General features: G+C 40.6%; 2 protein-coding genes across 36 annotated transcripts in view; one reads left to right on the plus strand and one right to left on the minus strand.

Annotated features, from left to right (window-relative positions):
• EPS15 (epidermal growth factor receptor pathway substrate 15) overlaps positions 1-7,111 on the minus strand; it is a 65,891-nt gene extending 58,780 nt beyond the window's left edge. For 10 of the 31 annotated variants that reach the window (XM_086842121.1, XM_086842112.1, XM_086842104.1 and 7 more), the window contains exons 1-3: positions 6,061-6,806; positions 3,464-3,579; positions 3,256-3,375 (exon numbers count right to left, since the gene is read on the minus strand). In XM_086842121.1, coding sequence (XP_086698247.1) covers positions 3,256-3,336 — 81 coding nt within the window. In that variant the 5' untranslated portion in view covers positions 3,337-3,375; positions 3,464-3,579; positions 6,061-6,806. Of the gene's footprint in view, positions 1-3,255; positions 3,376-3,463; positions 3,580-6,060; positions 6,807-6,903 lie in introns of those variants that run through there. The other 21 variants (XM_086842122.1, XM_086842114.1, XM_086842108.1 and 18 more) reach the window with 5 other exon arrangements.
• The window catches only part of OSBPL9 (oxysterol binding protein like 9), a 58,744-nt gene continuing 46,279 nt past the window's right edge, over positions 6,818-19,282 (plus strand). For 3 of the 5 annotated variants that reach the window (XM_086842137.1, XM_086842141.1, XM_086842143.1), the window contains exons 1-2: positions 6,932-7,055; positions 16,038-16,088. Coding sequence is in view for 2 of the 5 variants with exons in the window: in XM_086842135.1 (XP_086698261.1) it covers positions 6,945-7,055; positions 16,038-16,088 (162 nt within the window). In the remaining 3 variants the exon portion in view is untranslated. Of the gene's footprint in view, positions 7,056-16,037; positions 16,089-19,282 lie in introns of all 5 variants that reach the window. The other 2 variants (XM_086842135.1, XM_086842136.1) reach the window with 2 other exon arrangements.

The following is a 19,282-nucleotide window of genomic DNA, read 5'->3' on the forward strand; positions in this document are numbered from 1 at the left end:
AAATGAAATATTCTCCTGACAGCTCCTGAGAGCTGACACAGTAGCAAAGCACCCATCTGCTTTCTAAATCCTGGTCCAAGTCCACACCATGATTTTTGGGGAGCAATCTGAGTATATTCTGCCTATTCTGGTGGCTACTTATTTTTCTTCGACAAAATTAGTTTTCCCCTTCTTTTGTTATTTCTCATAGAAGAGTGAAAGAGAGAGAGAATTGAGTAGGATGAAAAAAATAATTTCTGCTTTTTTGCTTTCATCATAACAAGAAGAAAGCAAATCCTTTAAGCAGGCATGAAAAAAGGATTTTTTCATTCTCAGAAAAGAAGAAAAAAGTATTCTCCAGTTTTCAGTAGGATAAACTTTGCTAGTTTTGTCTCTCATTCTTACACAAGAAACAGTAACCCTAAAGAAAAATCTTTTTGGCATCCCAAAACCAGGGCAGCATTAAATGAGGGCTTATACTGTTCATGGACTCCTCCTACATACAAATCCCCAGGAGTGATGCTAGACTGCAAGAAAAATTATTTTACCTTAAATTCCAGAAGAAAATGTAGAGGAGACAGAAACTGATTCTACATTGACACAATGGAAACCAAGTTTTAACAGATTCCCCTTTAGTTATGGAAATCAAATGAGCAAAAAAGGCACACATTGTACTTCTATATTATGATGGATTATGATGGATTGACTTTGCTTCTATCCTTCCTTTCATCACCTATTTAATACCCTAAAAATTACCACAGTCATATGTCTGTTATTTACCTGGAAAACAAAACCAAAAAACAACAACAAAAAAAAAAACCCAACCAAAAAAAACAGGGGAAAAATTATAGGGAAAAATATATTTTTCCTCCAGATTTTACCAAGTGTGGATACTGCTAATAACAGCATACAAATATGCATATATTTTGGAACCTACTTGTATGTATAAACACCAGTTTTAGATACTACCTTTGATACTAATAGATATAATGTATCTATTGATAACAAATAAACAAAGTGTATAAAGAAAAATAAGCAGTCTTTAACTGAAAATAAACACAGCATATAATCCTTGTGATTAATGACAATACTCTAAAATATTAAGTTCTTACCTTTTCCCTTATGAAATTTGCTACACATCAAACTCTATTGTAAATCTAAATTTTGTGAGAAGATGATGATGGATACATTGCATTCTTGCTAAACTGACTACAAAGAACAAATAACAAATAACCATACTTGAAATATATTAATAGGGCAAACACCATGAAAAAAAGGTGATGGTGAGAAAGCTTTGGGAGAAGAGATTATGCTTATTTGCCTTTTTGTAGCAGTGGGCTGCATACCACAGCTGTAATGAAGGAAACATTCCAGTTGAGCAGCATTCCTCTGTATCTTTTTCAAAGCCTCTGTGAAGGCTAAAGTAGGAATCACTTGTTTGTGGTTGAGAAAATAGCAGGGACTTCTGCATTAAATTTTAAATACATTCTGCCCAGAGGATGATAAGATGTTTAAATCAAATGATGAGACATTACCCATCTAAGCAATGCATTAGGACTATGAAATGGCATTCAGTATGCTGTGAATTCTAAACTCCTGTACTCAGCAAAGAATCGTGGACTCACACAATAACAGGTTGGAATTACCATATTATCCTCAAGGATAATATGGTCCATTCTTTCTTGGCAAAAGTACAGACTAGACAATATGGCCCAACTCCCTGTCCACTCTGAATTTTAGAAGTGTCCATAGCCTGTTGATCTCAAGAGTAAATTATGATATTGTAAGTTTTACAATAAAATAATACAAAGATTACAATTAATTGTTCACCAAAATTAATTCCAGAATTTTTCTATTTGCCAGATTGATTTTCAGATTACCAGAGCTCAGCCAATGTAAAGATGAAAAATAGCCTGTTACTTATAGTAAAAAAAACTTATTTTTACTTTTTGTTACTTATAGTTAAAAATAACTATTTTTTTGCTATAAAGGCTAGGTAATTTTAAAAACTATTTTGCATCAGATTTATACTATGTTTAAGTTATAGAATTTGTTAGAAGGTGCTTTCCCCATTAATTTTATACTGCTATTAACAGCTTCCTCTCAGAACTCTGAAGATCTCAAGTGCAATTGGGATATGTGGAAGGAATTATTTGTCCTCTGAGTAAAGTGAGCACAGAAGATAATAATTTCTTAACTAGCCAAACCCAGAAATGTACTTCTTGAAGAGATGTTGAGTCCTAAAGTGTCAGTCTACACCCCTGCAACTCCCAGATAACGTTATGTCAAACTGTCCCGCAAAACCTGAATTTACTCTTGAAAGACCACACAAAAATTTTATTTTTTGTTAATGTTTCAAAGCTGTTCCAATTTATAATGTCCTTAAAATGTGTTTCTCTGTTGACATTGTAACAGGATTTGGCCATTAGGTGAGTCACTAGAGTTGCTTAACTGAGCACCTCCACGCCCTGCTTTTAACACACTGCAACAACATCTGACAAACTCCTCCCAGTCCTGCCGAGTGCCGGTGCCAGAGAGGTGAGTCAGCTGCGTCTTTGCTGCATCATCCCTCTGACAGACAGCGCTACCAGAGGATTAAATAACTACACACTGAATAAATATGAGTTTCAGCATCATCTCTGTCTTAAATGCAAGACACAGTTTTCAGCCCTGTCTTAAACGGTATCACAGTTTGGCTGAACGTATTCCATGGGTTTTGGGGAGCTGGCTCCAATATTCCAGTGCTCTCCAGTGCAGCTCTAAACACACTATGGAAGGATGAGGAGCTGCAGGAAGGCAGATATAATGTGTTCAAAAAGAAAAGCCCCTTCTCTTGTGAACTTACACCAAACACAGTCATGAGCAATAAACAGAAGCAGAGCAAGGATTCTGAGACTCAATGACTTGATTCCCATACAACCTGTTGTAATTTGATTTTTTTCCAGAATATGCTAATATGGAGTAATTTAGAAGGCTCAGAAAGGTCTGCTTAGCCTTCAACGAGGTTCTTTATCCCTGACATAGAAGAATTTACGACAATTCATTAAAATCAGAGAAAAACTAGATTAAAATGGACAGAATTGGGGGAAATGTATTGCTAATGGCTTTTATTTCATAGAATCATAAAGGAATTGGCAAGAAAAGCCCAAGAAAATTATTTTTTTGCCTCATAAACCAGCTACTGTCCTCCTCCCACTGTCTTGTTGACTTTTTTTTGTAAACATTTGTATTAAAACCAGTGACAGTATAATAAATCTATTCAGAAAATCTACTTACAATGGCACTTACTGTCATACTTGATTTAATTATCCTCTTTGAAGAATGACTGCCTGTAGGGTGAAGGTGATTCTCTCCCATCTATCTTCCTCTCTGTAATCCCCTAAACCAAACAAAATTCTGAGGGAATAAAATAAAAATGTTTAGGCTCGGACAGTGCTCCTGTTCTCAGTGTAGTTGGGATGTGCATAGAGGGTCTAGAAAATACCTGTAAAGGACAGCAGCTGGAGACTGAGGATGACACAGAATGCTCCATCTTCTACTTGATTGTAGTTTATTACTGCATTTGTTACCCATAAAAAATAAAATGGAGGGAATGTTTCCCTGAAGGTACAAATAAAAGACATTAATTGCTACCAACAAGAGAAAAAAGAATCATGCACTATCAGGCTAAAACATAAATTTTTAATTATGATGATTACGTTATCAATAGTTGACACAGTGAACTTACAGGACAAGCAATACAAAATTAAACTACTGGCACATTCCTGAAGCTGGAAAAGAAACTGAAACAAAATGTTATTTGTTCTCTTCTCAAATGCCTTCCTTATGTTCCTCAGAACCCCAAGCAATTGCAGCTGTTGGGAGAACCAAAAGCCACTTTCACTGCTGCCACTCACACTCCCAGACACCCTGAAGGAAACCCACAAGCCACAACTTCATCACTGAGGTTCTTCTGAGTTCAGCCATAACTTCAGCAAAATTTACAGCAGAAAAGCATTTTCCTCTTAAAGAACCAGACTTCTGGTGTTCTCTTGCTTCCATTGTCTACCCTGACCCTTCACTGGTATTTGCTCTGATCAGCAGTTGTCTTCCTTTTGGCTAGAAACCATGCAGATTTAAACTGTAGTGGGCAAAAATGTAATTTACTGGACAGGCTTGGAGAAAGAAAAATAACATAGAAGAAATTTTTAAAAGTAGGGTACAAATTGGGATGTCCTGGAAAACACAGAAAGGACTGGACATATATGAGGTTTCCCACTACATTCCTGCTGGGACAGTCTGAGTACCCTGGAGGCCACTTCATGTCAAGAAATGTGTATGTGGCTGGGACACTATGGCAGGATAATAGAACTGAGACCTCTGTGAGGCAAGAGAATGGTGCTGGACAAGTTTTTCAGCTGATGGAGCAGTGTATGAAACAAAAGCAGCACAAGGTAACAGCTGCTGCCTTCAGCCCAGTTCTGTTATCTCTGTAGTACATTATTCCTTCAGACGACAGTAAGTACTAAATGTTACAGAGGGTGACACTCCAGTCTGAGTTAAGTTGTGTAAAATATGGAGAACATCACAATAAAACTGTCTAGAATTACAGAAAATAACAACTCTTTGTAACTGATCCAGATGGAACTCAGACAGAACATGTTAAAGCAAACTAAATTCTTCCATTAAGAAATTGCTCACTAACTTCTATTTTAAGCCATTTTTAATTCAAAATCGTTGAAAATAATGATTTAAAATACAAAGGATATAAAAAGATATTATGGCCCACTTGTGGCTGATTTCAGTCTATTGATTGGTTTAAATGAACTAAAATGTTTGCATTGATCTTTCAAAAGAATTTGAATAAGCACCAAGAATCTTTACCAGAAGGATCTAAGTAGTTCATCCTACATTCTTCAGTAGTGCCTTCAGGATCCATGTTCAATATAAGGGAGTTACCTGACACAGAAGACAGAGCATCCTGGCATGAAAGTGCATAAACCTGTATGATACACCCTGGATGCTCAAAGATTGTCATTTCAAATGGATTTATTTCAATTTTTGTGGGGCTTTCTGAAAAACAATGATTCTCTGATCTCTGTCAAATTACTTTTAAGAGACTATCCACACTACTTTTCTAAAAGAAACCTTGAGCTGAATTCCCCCTTTTATATCTGTTAACACAATTTTTCCTACTCTAAACTTTTAGCTAAAATGAGATATCTAAAATACATGCTTTTTCTGGTGGATACGAATCTTTGACACATTTCCCCCCCCCAAGAAAGAGTCAAACAAAGAACTACTAAGATATTTGGTATAAACTGAAGTTCAGGAAATTCAGCCTCTGGCAAACCAAGATAAATAAAAAGCTCTTCTGTGGAGAATTTCCCGTTGCGAATGCTCTGCCTACACACAGGTTTTTCAGGGTTAAGCCAAGAGGGCTTTTTTTCCATGAGTTCTTTGCATTGTTTCAACTTCTGTGGCGTAAAAGAGCCAAAGGAGTGATCTGAGATAATAAAGCTCCAGTCCAGCTACAGCTTTAACTGGCAGCACTAGTAATGTTCTGGCACCATCTGATGTTTTTTGTTTTGCTTGCTTGGGTATAATCTCTAGGCAGCCCTGCTTTGTTTAGTCAGTGAAACTAAAGAACAAAAACAGACTACTAAGGTCATATGCAGCTTGAAAAAGAATGTTATCGAAATTAACAAACTGAATTTCAAAACCAGATTGTGCATTTGGTACCTTAAACTGGTAACCCCATGCATAAACACACCACCAAGTGACTCCAAGGAGAATTTGGAGCATTCCCATTGGTGACAAACTAGTGTAAAATGTGAAATGGGGAGATAATTAGAAATCTGGAATATTTATTATTTCCTAAAACCAAACACACTGCCTTTGAGTGATTCTTTTTCACTAAAGGGGTGATTTTCTATTAAATTTTGTTTAACTTAGTTTAAAGTTGCAGTGTGGTGAGACACTAAACCTACTTCAGCCCGACTATAAAAGCATTTAAATAGTAAAAGAATAAAAAAGGGCTATAAGGGCAAAAAGAAAAAAGTTACTAATGAATACACTTAAGACTGCATGATAAACACTAACCTCATGGTAAAAGCACTACTTCTGCTGCTTTATTGTTGATCCCTAGGAACATGAGTATCCCTATGGGTCCTTTGAAGATTTTATGTTAAAGCACAGTTCAAGTTCTGTACTTATGTCAGAGGAGATCAGCGCCAAAACCATGCCTTGTGCTGAACAACAGATTTGCCATTGTCCGTAGCTCCTGGGAATTCATTCCACATTGTTGGATCAGTCCACAGGAAAGCTGTGTCACATTGAAGCCTTAACTTTTAAAGGTCATCTCGAGTCGTGAATGGGCTTTAGACATTGTGGACGTGGAGCACTTTGAAGGGAAGCCCCCTCGGACTCCATTGTTAAGCCCACTTTGGTTTAGCACTTAAAGCTCTTTGGACATGCAAAAAGCAGAGGGGCAGAGGGACAAGTACAACAGCAAGAGATGCTCAAAGCTTCCAAGCAGTGTCAAGTGTTTTAGAGAGGAACTAAAAGGTTCCAAAGTGCTTTAGGGGACAGGATGACGCCCTCACATTCCGCAGCGCCAGCGCGCCGTGCCCTCACCACATTGCCTCACAGACTTCCCTCACGCCTCGCCCTCTGCCTTCGCCGGGGCCGTGAGGAGAAGCCGCGAGGATGGAATCCCTCAGGCCCTTAATCTCCGTATCCCAAACTCCATCTCTCCGGACACCGGGGCCGCCCCCGCCGGGATCCGCTCCGCTCCCCTCACGCTCCCGCGCGCCTCACCGCCCCACCCCCCTGCGCGCGCAAACACCGCCCCGGGGCAGAGTAGCCCCGTGGCCCCGCCCCCTCGCTGCGTGCCCCGCCCCTCCCCGCCCGGCGGCCGCCGAGTCTCTCCCCCGCTCCCCTCACCGAGCGCGCGGCGTGCGCGGCGGAGCCGGTCCGGTGCTAAGATGGCGTCTATCATGGAGGGCCCGCTGAGCAAATGGACCAATGTGATGAAGGGCTGGCAGTACCGCTGGTTCGTGCTAGACTACAACGCCGGGCTGCTCTCCTACTACACGGTGAGGGGCGGCGGGCGGGCCGGGCTGGCGAGGAGGCGCCGGGGACCGGCTGAAGCGCAGGGTGGGGGCGGGGAGGGGACTCGGGGCGTGCGGGCGCCCGGGCGGCCAATGGGGAAGGAGGAGGCGGCGGGAGCGGCCAATGGGGGAGGAGGAGGCGGCGGGAGCAGCCAATGGGGCGGCGCTGCGGGGAGATCGAGCGGCGGGGGCGAGCGGCGCTGTTGTTGTTGGCGGCGGGCGGCGCCGCCGGCGGGAGCGGCCGCGAGACCCGCCCGGGCTCTCCCGGCAGCTCCGGGGCCGCGCACCCTCCCGGGCGGGCCGCGATCCCCCTGCCCCGGAGCCATGCTCGGTACTGGCCGCGCGCTGCCGGGTCCCGCTGCCCCGGCGCTCCCCGCCCTGTCCAGCAGGAACTCCCTCTGGCCACGATCTGGGGGCTCAGCCCGGCCGGCGGGCCCGGGGTGGTGCCGCTTTCCCGGGTCCGTGTGCGCCCAGCCGCGCCCGGCGCTTCGTTCCCGCGGCTCGGGGTGCGTTCCCGCCGCGCTTGGTGGGCTCGCTGCCGCCCGGCAGGTGCTTCGCAGAGCCAGATCGACTTTCCCGTTTCCGTTCAGGACTTCCCACTTCCCAGCACGAACTTTTTAACTGCCGTGTGTTAAGAAACAGCGATGTTTTCCTTAACTTTTTTTTTTTTTTTTTTTTTTTTATTTTTTTTTATGATCCCTAACATATCCTGCCTTGCTGGCTTGTTCACTTTCCTTATTCATATTTTTACATAACTTACAAGTATTTTAATGGAACGAATTAATTTTTTTAAAGGATGTACCCTGAAATCTGGAGGCTCACTGGGTGAACTGCATCTGTGCACCAAGTTTTCTTCTCGTGGAGCAGTTAGTGTATCAGGCTGAATAAAACATACAAATTAAACCTGTAGTAAGTTGTATTAGATTTACAGCAAATAATTTGTCATATCACATTGTCTATGAAGCCTTGTTCATACAGAAGCATTGTATATAAAACTTTTTTCCCTAAATCTGGATTTCCACCATACTGGGAGAGAGCTTCTCTCCCCAGATGCAGGGCGTAAAGCTCTTGCCACAGAAATGTCACAAGCTCTCAGTTTTGTTCATGTGGGCTCAAAATCACTCTGGGATTCACATCACACCTGGGATATAGATGGAGAAATGGAAGTGCTTTTATAGTTGCTATTTAATGGCTCTTCAAATGTCAGCTGCTTGTCAGAGATGAATTAGTCAGTGTGGTCTAAGTAGCCATCCAAGGTGCAAAGTCATTTAATGCTCAGCTACAGAAATAGAAACATTTACTGATGACTAGTGTGTATAATTATAATTCTGGCTATTGCACTGACTTTCATCCTATGGTCTTCAGCTGTCTACTTATATTATTTAATTATTTCCTATTACTGGGTACCTCTAGTCATACATTACACTTTTATTTTGTATTATTTATTATGTGATGCCTTGAGAAGGCTGACCTAGGACAGAGTCTAGACAGAATTAAGAATAAAGTAGGTATTTATTGGGTTAGGGTTCTCTGTTAGTATAACAACGTTTAGTTCGAAAATTTAAAAACCCTTTTATTAACTACCTATCCTAAAAAGCTCAAGTTAGGTTCAAGGAATAAAATCACGTTCTCTGCTTTATGAACCTTTACCACTAAGAAGTGGCTGCAGTTAACATTTCCTTCAGAGTGCTTTTCCAACCATGAGCTGTGTTTCTCCACATACGTCTCTGAAGTGCCTGCTAGGCCATCTGAATTCATTCTCTTACCTAAGGCTGTGTCATGCTGAAAAGATCTGGTCCTCTGGCACGCCCTCCTCTCCATGTGTGCTGGCATGGTTGCTCTCAGGGTGGCAGGGTCTGCAGGAGCAGCACTTGAAGGATAACTTGGATCTATTCCAGCTGATCACACTCTTCTCAAGAACCAATCCTACCAGTGAGAAGGTGGTAGGACGCTGTTTGCTTCAGCTTTAGAGTAGTAACTCCGACTGGTAATTTATGAGGCTCATAAACAGCATTAATTTGAAATATTGTCAGGTTTGGGGGTTTTATTTATATGGGGCAATGGCCTATTGTGCTCTGCACAGGCAGGTTTGTGTTTGGAAGGAACTGTGTGATCAGTACACAGAGCCGTGTGCCGTGCTCCCTCTGAACCAGTTTCATTCTGAAGCACTGGAGTTGCCTCACTCTGCCTGGGTGTGTGACTGGGTTGGTGTTTGAGACTGAATCTGGCCTCTCCCAGGAGTGTAATGCATGGCTGGGGTGGTTTCAGCCTGGCTGTCTGGACACGGTCTGGAAGCAGTTTTGTTGATACAAGGGATTACGGGTACCTGATCAGCCTGTACCTGCTCAGTGTCTCACTAGGCTCCTCAGCCCATTGCAATCCATTAAGTTCTGCAGACAGGAGACACATTCTCCAAGAGATCCCACAGCCTGTTAACCTTTGGCTGGAGAGCTGTGGAAAACTGCAGGCAAATAACTCCTGATGCAGCTGAACTTTCCATTAGAGCCTGAGCCACAAACTTGTTTCTTCATAGGCATGTCCTTGTACCCTTGCACTTAGCCCTCCTTGGTAGTTACTTAAAATAGACTGCAGAAAAGCACCCTTAATGTGAAATAAACATTCAAACAGAATTAGTGTGCAATAGTACTGCACTCTGGGGGGAAAAAATAGGTTATGCTTTGTCTTTTGGTGGAATGAATAGCTGTTATCCTAAGTATGTTTTGGGTACATACATCAGAAGCAAATTAATTCAATGAAATTCCATTTCTGGAATGATTAGAACTTTAAAGGAGCAAGTCAAAAGATTTTACATCAACTCAGAGTCAGGAGAAAAAGGAAAAAATGTAATGGTCACATTTATTTCTGTTTTCATTTGTGTGTTTCATCCTCTGTACTTGTATTGCATTGAACAATAGTAGTACTACTTGCATATGTGAATGTGAATCTTCTCACATGCATATACAAGGTGTTTTACAAAGACCTTTAACCCAATTTGCCAAATTGTTGGCTTTTTTCCCCCACTTCTGTAGTCCAGGAGTTTTTTTCCTTGTTCAGAATTTAAATATTCATCTTCAAATTGAATTACAATTACCTTTGTGTGAAGTTACTTATGAATCCTGTAATTTAGAGAATATGATCTGGACTTGTCATCCAAATATTCTTTTCACATGGTTTTGCTTAAACAAGTGATTGTCTGATATCAGTAAATGGCCACTTTTTTTCCTCTTTTTTTTTCTTTTTTTTTTAAGCAAAATATGAATTAAATGACAGTGTGCCATTTATGCCATTTTGGATCAGTTTGACCAACGGCTTGATGAATTATTTCTTTTTTTCCTCTCAGTATTTGTGGATTTGTGATTCTATCCATGTTTCAATGTTTTCTCTTAAAGGAATAACTTATATATATAAGTTACTGAAGCATTGTGGGTTTTCACTGTGTTGTTGGCTTATTTAGCAGATATGTTGGCAAATATTTATCAGACAAGTCTTGAAGCGGCTCATTCCTGCCTTCTGCTGGTGCAGGAGCTGTAAAGTTGTTCCATGAGCTGGATTCCAGATGAAAAATACCTTTGTGCTGGTTTATTTTTTCAGCTGAATTTGTTCTGTTGCTTGTTTTGTGCATGGCAGTGTAGAAACGTGTGTTGACATTATACTGGGAAGAGAACATGAAGACAAAGAAATGGTCAAGGAGGAAAGGGAAGTTGAATGCAATTTGCTTTCTGTTTGTGTTTTCTGGCAGAAGTGCTGTCTTAAATACACATCAGCTATAGCTTTGATAACCCTTGGGAATCCTGTAGAAATAATCCAGAGAACAACTCAAGTTTGAAAATCTGATTTAAATTCTAGCTTTAAGTGTACTCTTTAAATAAATATTTAAATTGTATAATAAATTGAAAGGAGAACAGGCGTAGCTGTGCAAACAGTGCTAAAAACAGCATCAGGGGAAGGTCAGTTCCTTAAAGTATTTTAAAACTTCGTGGATATTTGACATTTGGTGATATTGAAAGGAGAACTATTCAAAATGTTGCAGGCTTAAATAACTGCCTTGCACAGTGAATAAAGGCTGCAAAAAAAAAATAAAAATTGTGTATGACAGCTCTGTATTGTGTGTTCCTGAAACCAAACTGGGGAGCCTCCCATCATCTTAATGGTTTTTGCACCAGTGAATGCCTAAAAAATGGATTTAAGTGCTATTCTTTTGTTCATCATTCCATCAAACTACTTTTAAAACATTTGCTGGTCGACTGCTTTCAGGAGCAAGAGCTGTGTGAAATCAGTTGTTAGGAAAAGTAATTGTGGCAGTATAACAGTATCTTTCCCCTCCTGTTTTTCAAGACTACAACTAGTTAGCAACTTTAATACTGGTTTTATTGAAGAACTGCTTGTGGGTTGTACAACCCAGCTAATGAGGAGAGGGGGATTCAAATTTTGGAGCAGTTTTATGAATCTTTGGTGGTGAACTGAAGGCAAACGTTGTTGACTTGATTTCAAACAATGCCTCCAAAGCTGCAGTCATGGCTCAGTGGCCCCAAGGTAGAGACTTTCAGTTGAATACTTCTTTCAAATACAGTTTCTCAGTCAGCAGCTGCATGAAAAAATCCCAAGAAAACAGGAAAAAAACACATCTGCTTTTGCACAAATGTTCCCTCTGAGGTCTTTGTTTTCCATTCTCAGATGAAATTATACTTTTTTCTTATAATAACTTGGTCTGTCACATGTCCTGAAAACAACTCAGTGAGTCTATGAAAAACAGACAAAACGGTAAGTGAACTTGTAATAATAAAAATAATTCTGAATTTATGGTCACGGGATAAAAAGTATTGTTGGTTATTATACAGTACTAAATTGAATTTTGTACATAGTTTAAACTTTGTATCCCAGGTTGTGATGCACTGAATAAACTGTTAAAGGATTATAATTTAAGTAGTTAATTCCTCTTTAGTAGTTAGGTTGCTGCTACAGGCAGTTTGGTCTGTAGCTGTGCATTTTTGGGGAAGGGGCTCAATGGAGGGTTCCAGGACTGTGCTGTACTTTTTACACCTTGATCCAGTTAAGGCCTCATGTGTATTCATTTCTCACAGGACTCTCTAAAGCAGTGTAATGCTTTTCTGTGGCAGGACCTATAAAATGTTGCCTTACCTATTTCATATAATCCCGGAATCTGCTGGGGTTAGATGAGCCCCAGTAGCAGCTCAGATCTTGCTGCAGTGTTTTATCTCCTGTTTTATGACTGCACCCACAAAAGTCCCAGGTTTAGCTGCACAAACAACAGGGCTGTGTGATGCTGTCCCTGAGCTCAGGGAGTTTCTTGTCTGAGACTTGTGTGTGCCTTGTGAGGGAGCTGGAGAAATGGTGGGCTGGGAACAGCCTGTAAAGTCTTTGAATTGTTGAGGTCTCTTTCTGCTTAAAAAAATGAGCACTGCCTTAGGATTTGATGAGAAAAATGACCATTATGAAAAGTAATCCAAATTTAAGCTTCTCTTGTAGACGTAGATAAATTGCAAAGATCACTGTTTATAGATACAGCTTGTTCCAGGTTCTTCATCCCTAACAGGAAATAAATGTCCTAAGTGTTTTTGCTCATCTGTGTACTAAAGTTAGGGATTTCCATGACAGCACTGAGTCAGAAAATGCACCTCTTCAAGTTCTGTGCCCTTCTGCACAAGCAGAACTTGTGCCTGAGAACTTTTGGAGGCAAAGAGCAGCTGGGTTTTATTTGAAACCTTAAACTTTGCACACAGCGTCTAAAACTCAAATGAAATAATAGTACTGAAGATCAAGGAGGGCTGGGGGTCTTTGGGGCTGGGGTTAAGGATTCTAATTTTGTTTTGTTTTCTTTAAATAGGCCCAATCTTTATTTTCATTTCTCTTAAGAAGTTGTAGATTACCTGAAATGCTTTGTGTTAGACCAGTTCTGTATGTGATCAGCTTCGCTGTGTGGATGTAAAAGAGAAACCAATAAAGGTCACATCTTTTTGGGAGATACCTAAATTCCCCCTGCACTAATACTCTATAGTCTTATTCATTTTTACAGATTTTTATTTGAGTTTCAGTTGAAATTTATCTCATACCGCTGTCTGCTTATAACCTGTTCAAGTCCTTTATTATCACAATCAGTACAGTGTGTATTGAAAGCTTATGGAAAATGTAATTTTGTCTGGTTATAAAACTGAGCACTGAAAAAGATAGCTGCATATTAAAATTTTAAATAAAAAAGGAAAGTAAAATGTGGCTTTTTTAATTAGCCATTTAGAGACATCTTTCTGCTGTATGAGTTTTTGTTCAGTGAAATGGAACTATTCCTCAAAACAGTTATGGGATGGCTTTGTTTTTAATAGAATATATTGGATAACCTAATTTCAACCAAAGAATAATAAGGGGAAGTTGGAAGTATTTGTATTGTATTTTTATAAAATCTTAGTTGGGGAGGGGGCAAAATTTAAAATGTCAGCTGAATTGTGTTTTAAAGTACTGTCCTGCAGCAGCAGAGAAAGGTTTGCTGTTGCCAGTTAGAGAATCCAGCTCTGTGTGTGATGACAGCTGCCTGCTCTGGAGGTCAGGGAATTCAGATACTGGAATGATGGGTGCTTTATTGCACTTAGGTAGGATGAATTCAATTTTGTGCTTTCTTATAATTGGTATTAACCAAGTAAAGCTCTGTGAGAAGATGGTGAAATTGTAGGTATACAGGCCCACACTCTGACCTGTTATTTATCTTGTGATTCTTTTTGCAGACTAAGAGCATTATAATGTTTAAACTAAATTTCCATTCCATTAAAATGTGGTGAACAAGAAAAAGGGAGGCTTTTACTGTATCTTTTGCATCTGACTTGATGATCAGTGGAAATGGGGTTTGTTGTGCTCTCCGTTGCACTGGGACAAGGCCTCAAATTCCCTGCATGTCACTAAGGGGTTTAAACCCAACCAAAGCCAGTGTCTTCTGCTGCCTTTGCTTTTTGTCTGCTCTGGTTCTGTGCCTGTGCCCAGCACAGGGAGCTGGGGGGGCTTTGCTTGGCTCAGGGGGTCCGGCCAGTCAGACCTGGTTGGGTCCCTGCAGCCACTGCACTGTTGCAGCCTCAGTCCAGATATTTTCTTTCCTGCTTAGATTATGCCAATATTTCTTACAGAAACCACCAGAGGGAGTGATAAGCTCTCAGAAGTGTCCTCCCATTTTGGGAGAACTCTAAAGGCAGTGAATATAAAATTAAAATGTGCTCTAGTGAGCTGTGTCCCAAAAATACACCATTTCTCATAGGAAATTGTTGGAGAAACTTTGTAACTAGATCCTCACTTGAGTTTGAGGTTAAAAAAAAAAAATACTAAAACAAAACAATGCTCCAAAAAGTCTTCCCTATGTAGTTGTTGTCCAAAAAGAAATTATGTATCTGTAGAATACATTACAGAGGCACTGCTGGTCTTGACTTCTGTTTCACTTCAACCAGCTGATATATGCTGATGTGAAAACAAGTAGATTAATACTGATGGCTTCTCACACTCAGAAGACAGCTCTGATAAATTGGAGCCTGAATTGAATGAGAGATCAGCTAAAACATTATTTGAAGCTCCAAGTGCTGTACTTTTACATTATTTTTAGCGAGTAAGACTGCTTCATTCTATGGGCTAGGACTGCTTCATTCTTTCCTTGTAGCTGTATCTAAAACATGTTGCAGATGAAGAATCATTCGTTATTCTTAAGACTGATATGTCTTGTCCTGCTTTTTTTTTTCCCTTAATGTCAGCAAGATTTTATTGTCTAATTGCTTCAGTGAAAATAGGTCTGGTGATAGTAACATCAATATATTGTCTTGATGGAATTATTGATACACTGCTGGAAAGAAGTGGGTATTTCAGAAGATGACAGTAAGAGAATCTGATCTTGCGACACCAGTGACAGTCGTTTTCCTGACTTGAAAAAATGTAGTTTGAATGTTTGGATGGCAAGAGAGAAGGGGTTTTATTAGACAGGACTACCTTTCAGATAAGGCTACAATAGCAAGTAATTTATTATTTAAAAACCAGGGAGTGTGTGTGTGGGTAGTCAAAAAACAGCCCTTACCAGGAAACCAGGAATATTCAGGATGACCTAAATATTTTCTTTTTCTTCTTTACCTTTAATAGTTTGTGTATGCTACTTGGGCTTGCCACTATTACCCAATAGCAATGGCTACTGCCAGCTTTGCCTGGGACAGTGGTGGGAATAGCTGAAAGCTCAAGTATCACAATCTCAAGCTGGAAGTGAGTTGACTGTTTAGAATTCCCTATTTGGAGGAGGGTTTAAGCTTTTTTTTCAGTGCTTCAAACAGATAAAAAATAAGAGATTGAGTAATTTTGCAAAGCAGGTTAATGTGCAAGTTTGAGCACTGGTTAGAGACATGAAAATCCTGTTTTCTGATCTGGGCTCCAGCAGTTTAAATGGCTACAAACATTAACTTTTTTAACTGTAATAATGACAGCAGACTGCAGGAGGAATCTATCTAGGAAGTAGATTTACCAACATGTCTAAACATGAATTTTATATCTTCCTAAAAGGGGTATAAATCAGGGAAAGTTTCTGATAGATATACAATTTCATTTGTGCAATTCTGCATGCTCAGCTGGATTTTGTTTTATGGACACTTCCCTAAGAACAGGAGAGAAAGGAAGATGTGAATCAGCATACTGCTGGTTTTGAATATTTCTCAAGTCCTTTCTTCTTATTTTAATTTCTAGAAAGGTGTGGACTGCATCTCATTTCTTGACGGTATTTAGAAAACTTCTTGAGTTAGGATATTGTATTCTTGTTTTCTGAAGGATTTATTTTCCATATCATGGTGGTGGGAACTAACCTATTTTGTAACAGGAATTTATCTTGTTTAATTAGTCACTAAAACATGATGCAAAAATACTTTATTCTTTCTCTGTTGGTGTGAATAACTTTCTTCTTACTGTATTTGTTAACCCACTGATCTGGTTTTTTTTCTGTTTCAGTCAAAAGACAAAATGATGAGAGGCTCACGCCGAGGGTGTGTTAGACTCAGGGTAAGTGTTGTTTTATTCAGTACTTAATGACTTACTGTGTATAATATGTCCTGATGGAGAGAACTGCAAGGAGGCTTTTGAGGTTTGGGCTCTATTCCTGACTCTGCAAAATGCCAAAATAGTGAAAGTATTTAAAGAAAGAAAACATCAGAAGTCAAGTGACATGCTGGGCTAATTACATTCTATAATTTATATATGGTATAAATATTATACATTTTATATGACATATTAGAAGGTATTCTGTGGCAGAGTAATGGGTTAGTAGTAGGATGCTATGAAAAATTTGCTGTTTGCAGCTCTCATTTCTCTGTGTGTGGAGGTCAATATATATGTGTATATATTGATCTGTACCTACAGAAATCATTGTGAAACTGCTTCCTTCTGTCCTGATTTGTTTTTCTTCTCTTACCATGTCCTTCATCCTGCCAGTTTGGACACTCCTTAAGCCCAGGCTTGAGCTTAGTGAAGCACAGGAGGACTGGAAAGGGAAAGGAGAACACTGCTGGCAAAGTTTCTGAAACATGGTTGATGGGGGGCTATACAAATTGAGGAAAGAGGTGGAAGATGCAGGGTGGGGAAGCTGAGCATTACCTGTTTGAGGTACTCTGGTGTGGGAGATTTAGCCTCGACTGCTGCTGTTGTAGCTGGAAGTGGCAGTACTGAGGTGAGGTGAGAGTGCTGTGATGTTTTGCACAAGTCCTTTTCCTATATTTTTTCCCCTTTCTCATAGAATTTCTGGTTCTAGCATGCAGCAGTCTTGTGGAGAGCTGGAGCAAGTAGGGGGATGAAGTGAGGAGAATGATGGCTATGAGTGGGAGCATTTTGAAAGTTGAAGTAAGAGAAGTCTAGAGAAGGGGATCTGTGGTCTTACAAACAACGTGATGAGTGTTGAAAGAAAACTGCATTTTTCAGTTACTCCTTCCTTCTGCTGTTAGTCCTTTCTAGTCTTTTTGTGGGAACCTGTAGCCTTCTGAGGCTCAGAGAATCCTCATTAACTTGAATTCCAGATGAAGTCTTTGCACTTTGCCTTGCTTGATGTATTGATATCTTAATTCAGAATTTCTTTAAGGGAAATGTATGCTCAAACCACTGTCTAGAACAAGACATTCCCAAAGATTCATGAGGAAGGCTTTTATATTGTGCAGAAGAATTCAGTCCAAAATGCCATGCCTGCTTTAATAGTGCTGCAAGCCTGTCACTGTGGAGGTTGGCCTCAGCCTGCCAGTTTAGGAAATATTAAAAGTGAACAATCCGTTCAATATTGCCTGGTCCATCTTTATATGCAAAGAAACTGAAAATAAAACAGCCCCTTTCTCTTCTTCCAACTGCCACTCTTCCATCACAAATTGTTCTTTGGAGTTTTCTAAAAACTTACAGACTCCCCCAGCCTTTCTCTGAATACATGTGGTTTGTTTGTTTGGGGTTTTTTTTGTGAGGGAGGAAGGAGTCATCCTTTTTTCTGCTGCTGTAAAGCAGCTCCCCTGGCAGATGACAGTGATACTGATAGCTGAACAGATGGGCTTCTGCAGTCTGAAATTCTATCAAAGAGGTTTTATGTTTAGAGTAATTGTTGATTTGTAACTGTAGGTGTGAACATAAACAAACATGTAACTTAAACATTTTGGCTAAAATATTTCCTTTTCTCTTGAATGGATTATGAAAAGCTTGTTCCTCACCTTTTTGCTCCTGACACACATTTCATAGGCCTGAAGTTTCATCTTCAAATTCTTTTGCTGATTGTCTTAGTGTACTTAGTAAAGTTTAGTCATAAAGCATTCTGTGTCATCTGCACTATGCTTATGTCCTGCTAAAGTTTTCTGGAATACCCATAAACTTTGCCGCTCTTACTTTAATGTTACTTGTTCATATGTATTATCTGCATGACAGAGGAAGCATTTTCTGGGCTTTTGCCTCAGACCCTTTGCCCCAGTGTTGCAGTGACAGTATGTGCACTGTACACAAGTTTGTGCTGAGTTCACAGGCCCAGGAGAGCTCTCCCTGCTCCCACACTTAGGATGGGGCAGGACTCAGCTGTCTCAGTCTGAGTTTTACCTATATCCTCTGGGGAGGATATCTTGGTCATCTTCCTGATGTCTGACTTACAGCCTTTTGGTATCTTTAGCCTGGAGAAAAGGAGGCTTAGGGGTAACCTTATCACTCTCTACAGTTCTCTGAAATGAGGTTGTAGTGAGGTGAGGGTCAGTCTCTTCTCCCTGGTAAAAAGTGGCAGGATGAGAGGAAATGGTCTCAAGTTGCACCAGGTGAGGTTTGGATTGGATATGAAAGGAAATTTCTTCACTGAAAGAATGGTCAGCCATTGGAACAGGCTGCCCTGGGAAGCGGTGGAGTCACCATCACTGGAAGTGTTCAAAAATGTGTGGATGTGGCGCTTGCTGAGATAATTCAGTGGTGAACACGGTGGCACTGGGTTAACAATTGGACTTGATAATCTTAGAGCTTCTTTCCAGCCATATTGACTGTATGATGCAGCTGCTGAGAACAATAATGTACAACTTGCAGTGACCTTCTGATTTACTGCATAGCAAAACATGTACTTAAAGTGCCAGGTATTTCTTATCTACTATATTTTAAATAAAATCTGGTGTTTGTTGTGTCCTGGCACTAAAAGTATTCGTAATACTGGCTTGGATACACTTTTAAGGTGCTTTTTTTATAGAGATCACAGAGCTGTCCATGAAAAGCCTATATGGAAGATACTCTTGGAGAAGTTAAGTGGCACATTTTATCAGTGGAGGGAAATAAAAAAAAACCAGCTTGGAGCTATCCTTTCCTGCTACACTGCCTTGGATGACAGATGATTGCTGCTGTTCTTACCTAGGACTGCTCCTGCCACTCTGTTGTGGGGCCTGTGCTGGTCCCAGCCATGCATGACCTGGCCTCACAGGCCACTGATCTCATGTAGGGACTATGAGGAACCTGTGTGGGTAACACTGACTCAGCTTCCTCTGCCCCCAAGTCTAGACCCAAACCATCCTTAGCTTTTGGCCAGTGCGGTGTATCCCTGACCCCCATCCCGGTGTATCCGTGACCCCCAGTGCAGTGTATCCCTGACCCCCAGCGCGGTGAATCCCTGACCCCCAGCCCAGTGTATCCCTGATCTCCATCCCAGTGTATCCCTGATCTCCATCCCAGTGTATCCCTGACCCCCATCCCTGTGTGTCCCTGACCCCCAG

This window comes from Cyanistes caeruleus, chromosome 9, assembly GCF_971803275.1.
Source record: "Cyanistes caeruleus chromosome 9, bCyaCae1.hap1.1, whole genome shotgun sequence".
Taxonomy (NCBI): Eukaryota; Metazoa; Chordata; class Aves; order Passeriformes; family Paridae; genus Cyanistes; species Cyanistes caeruleus.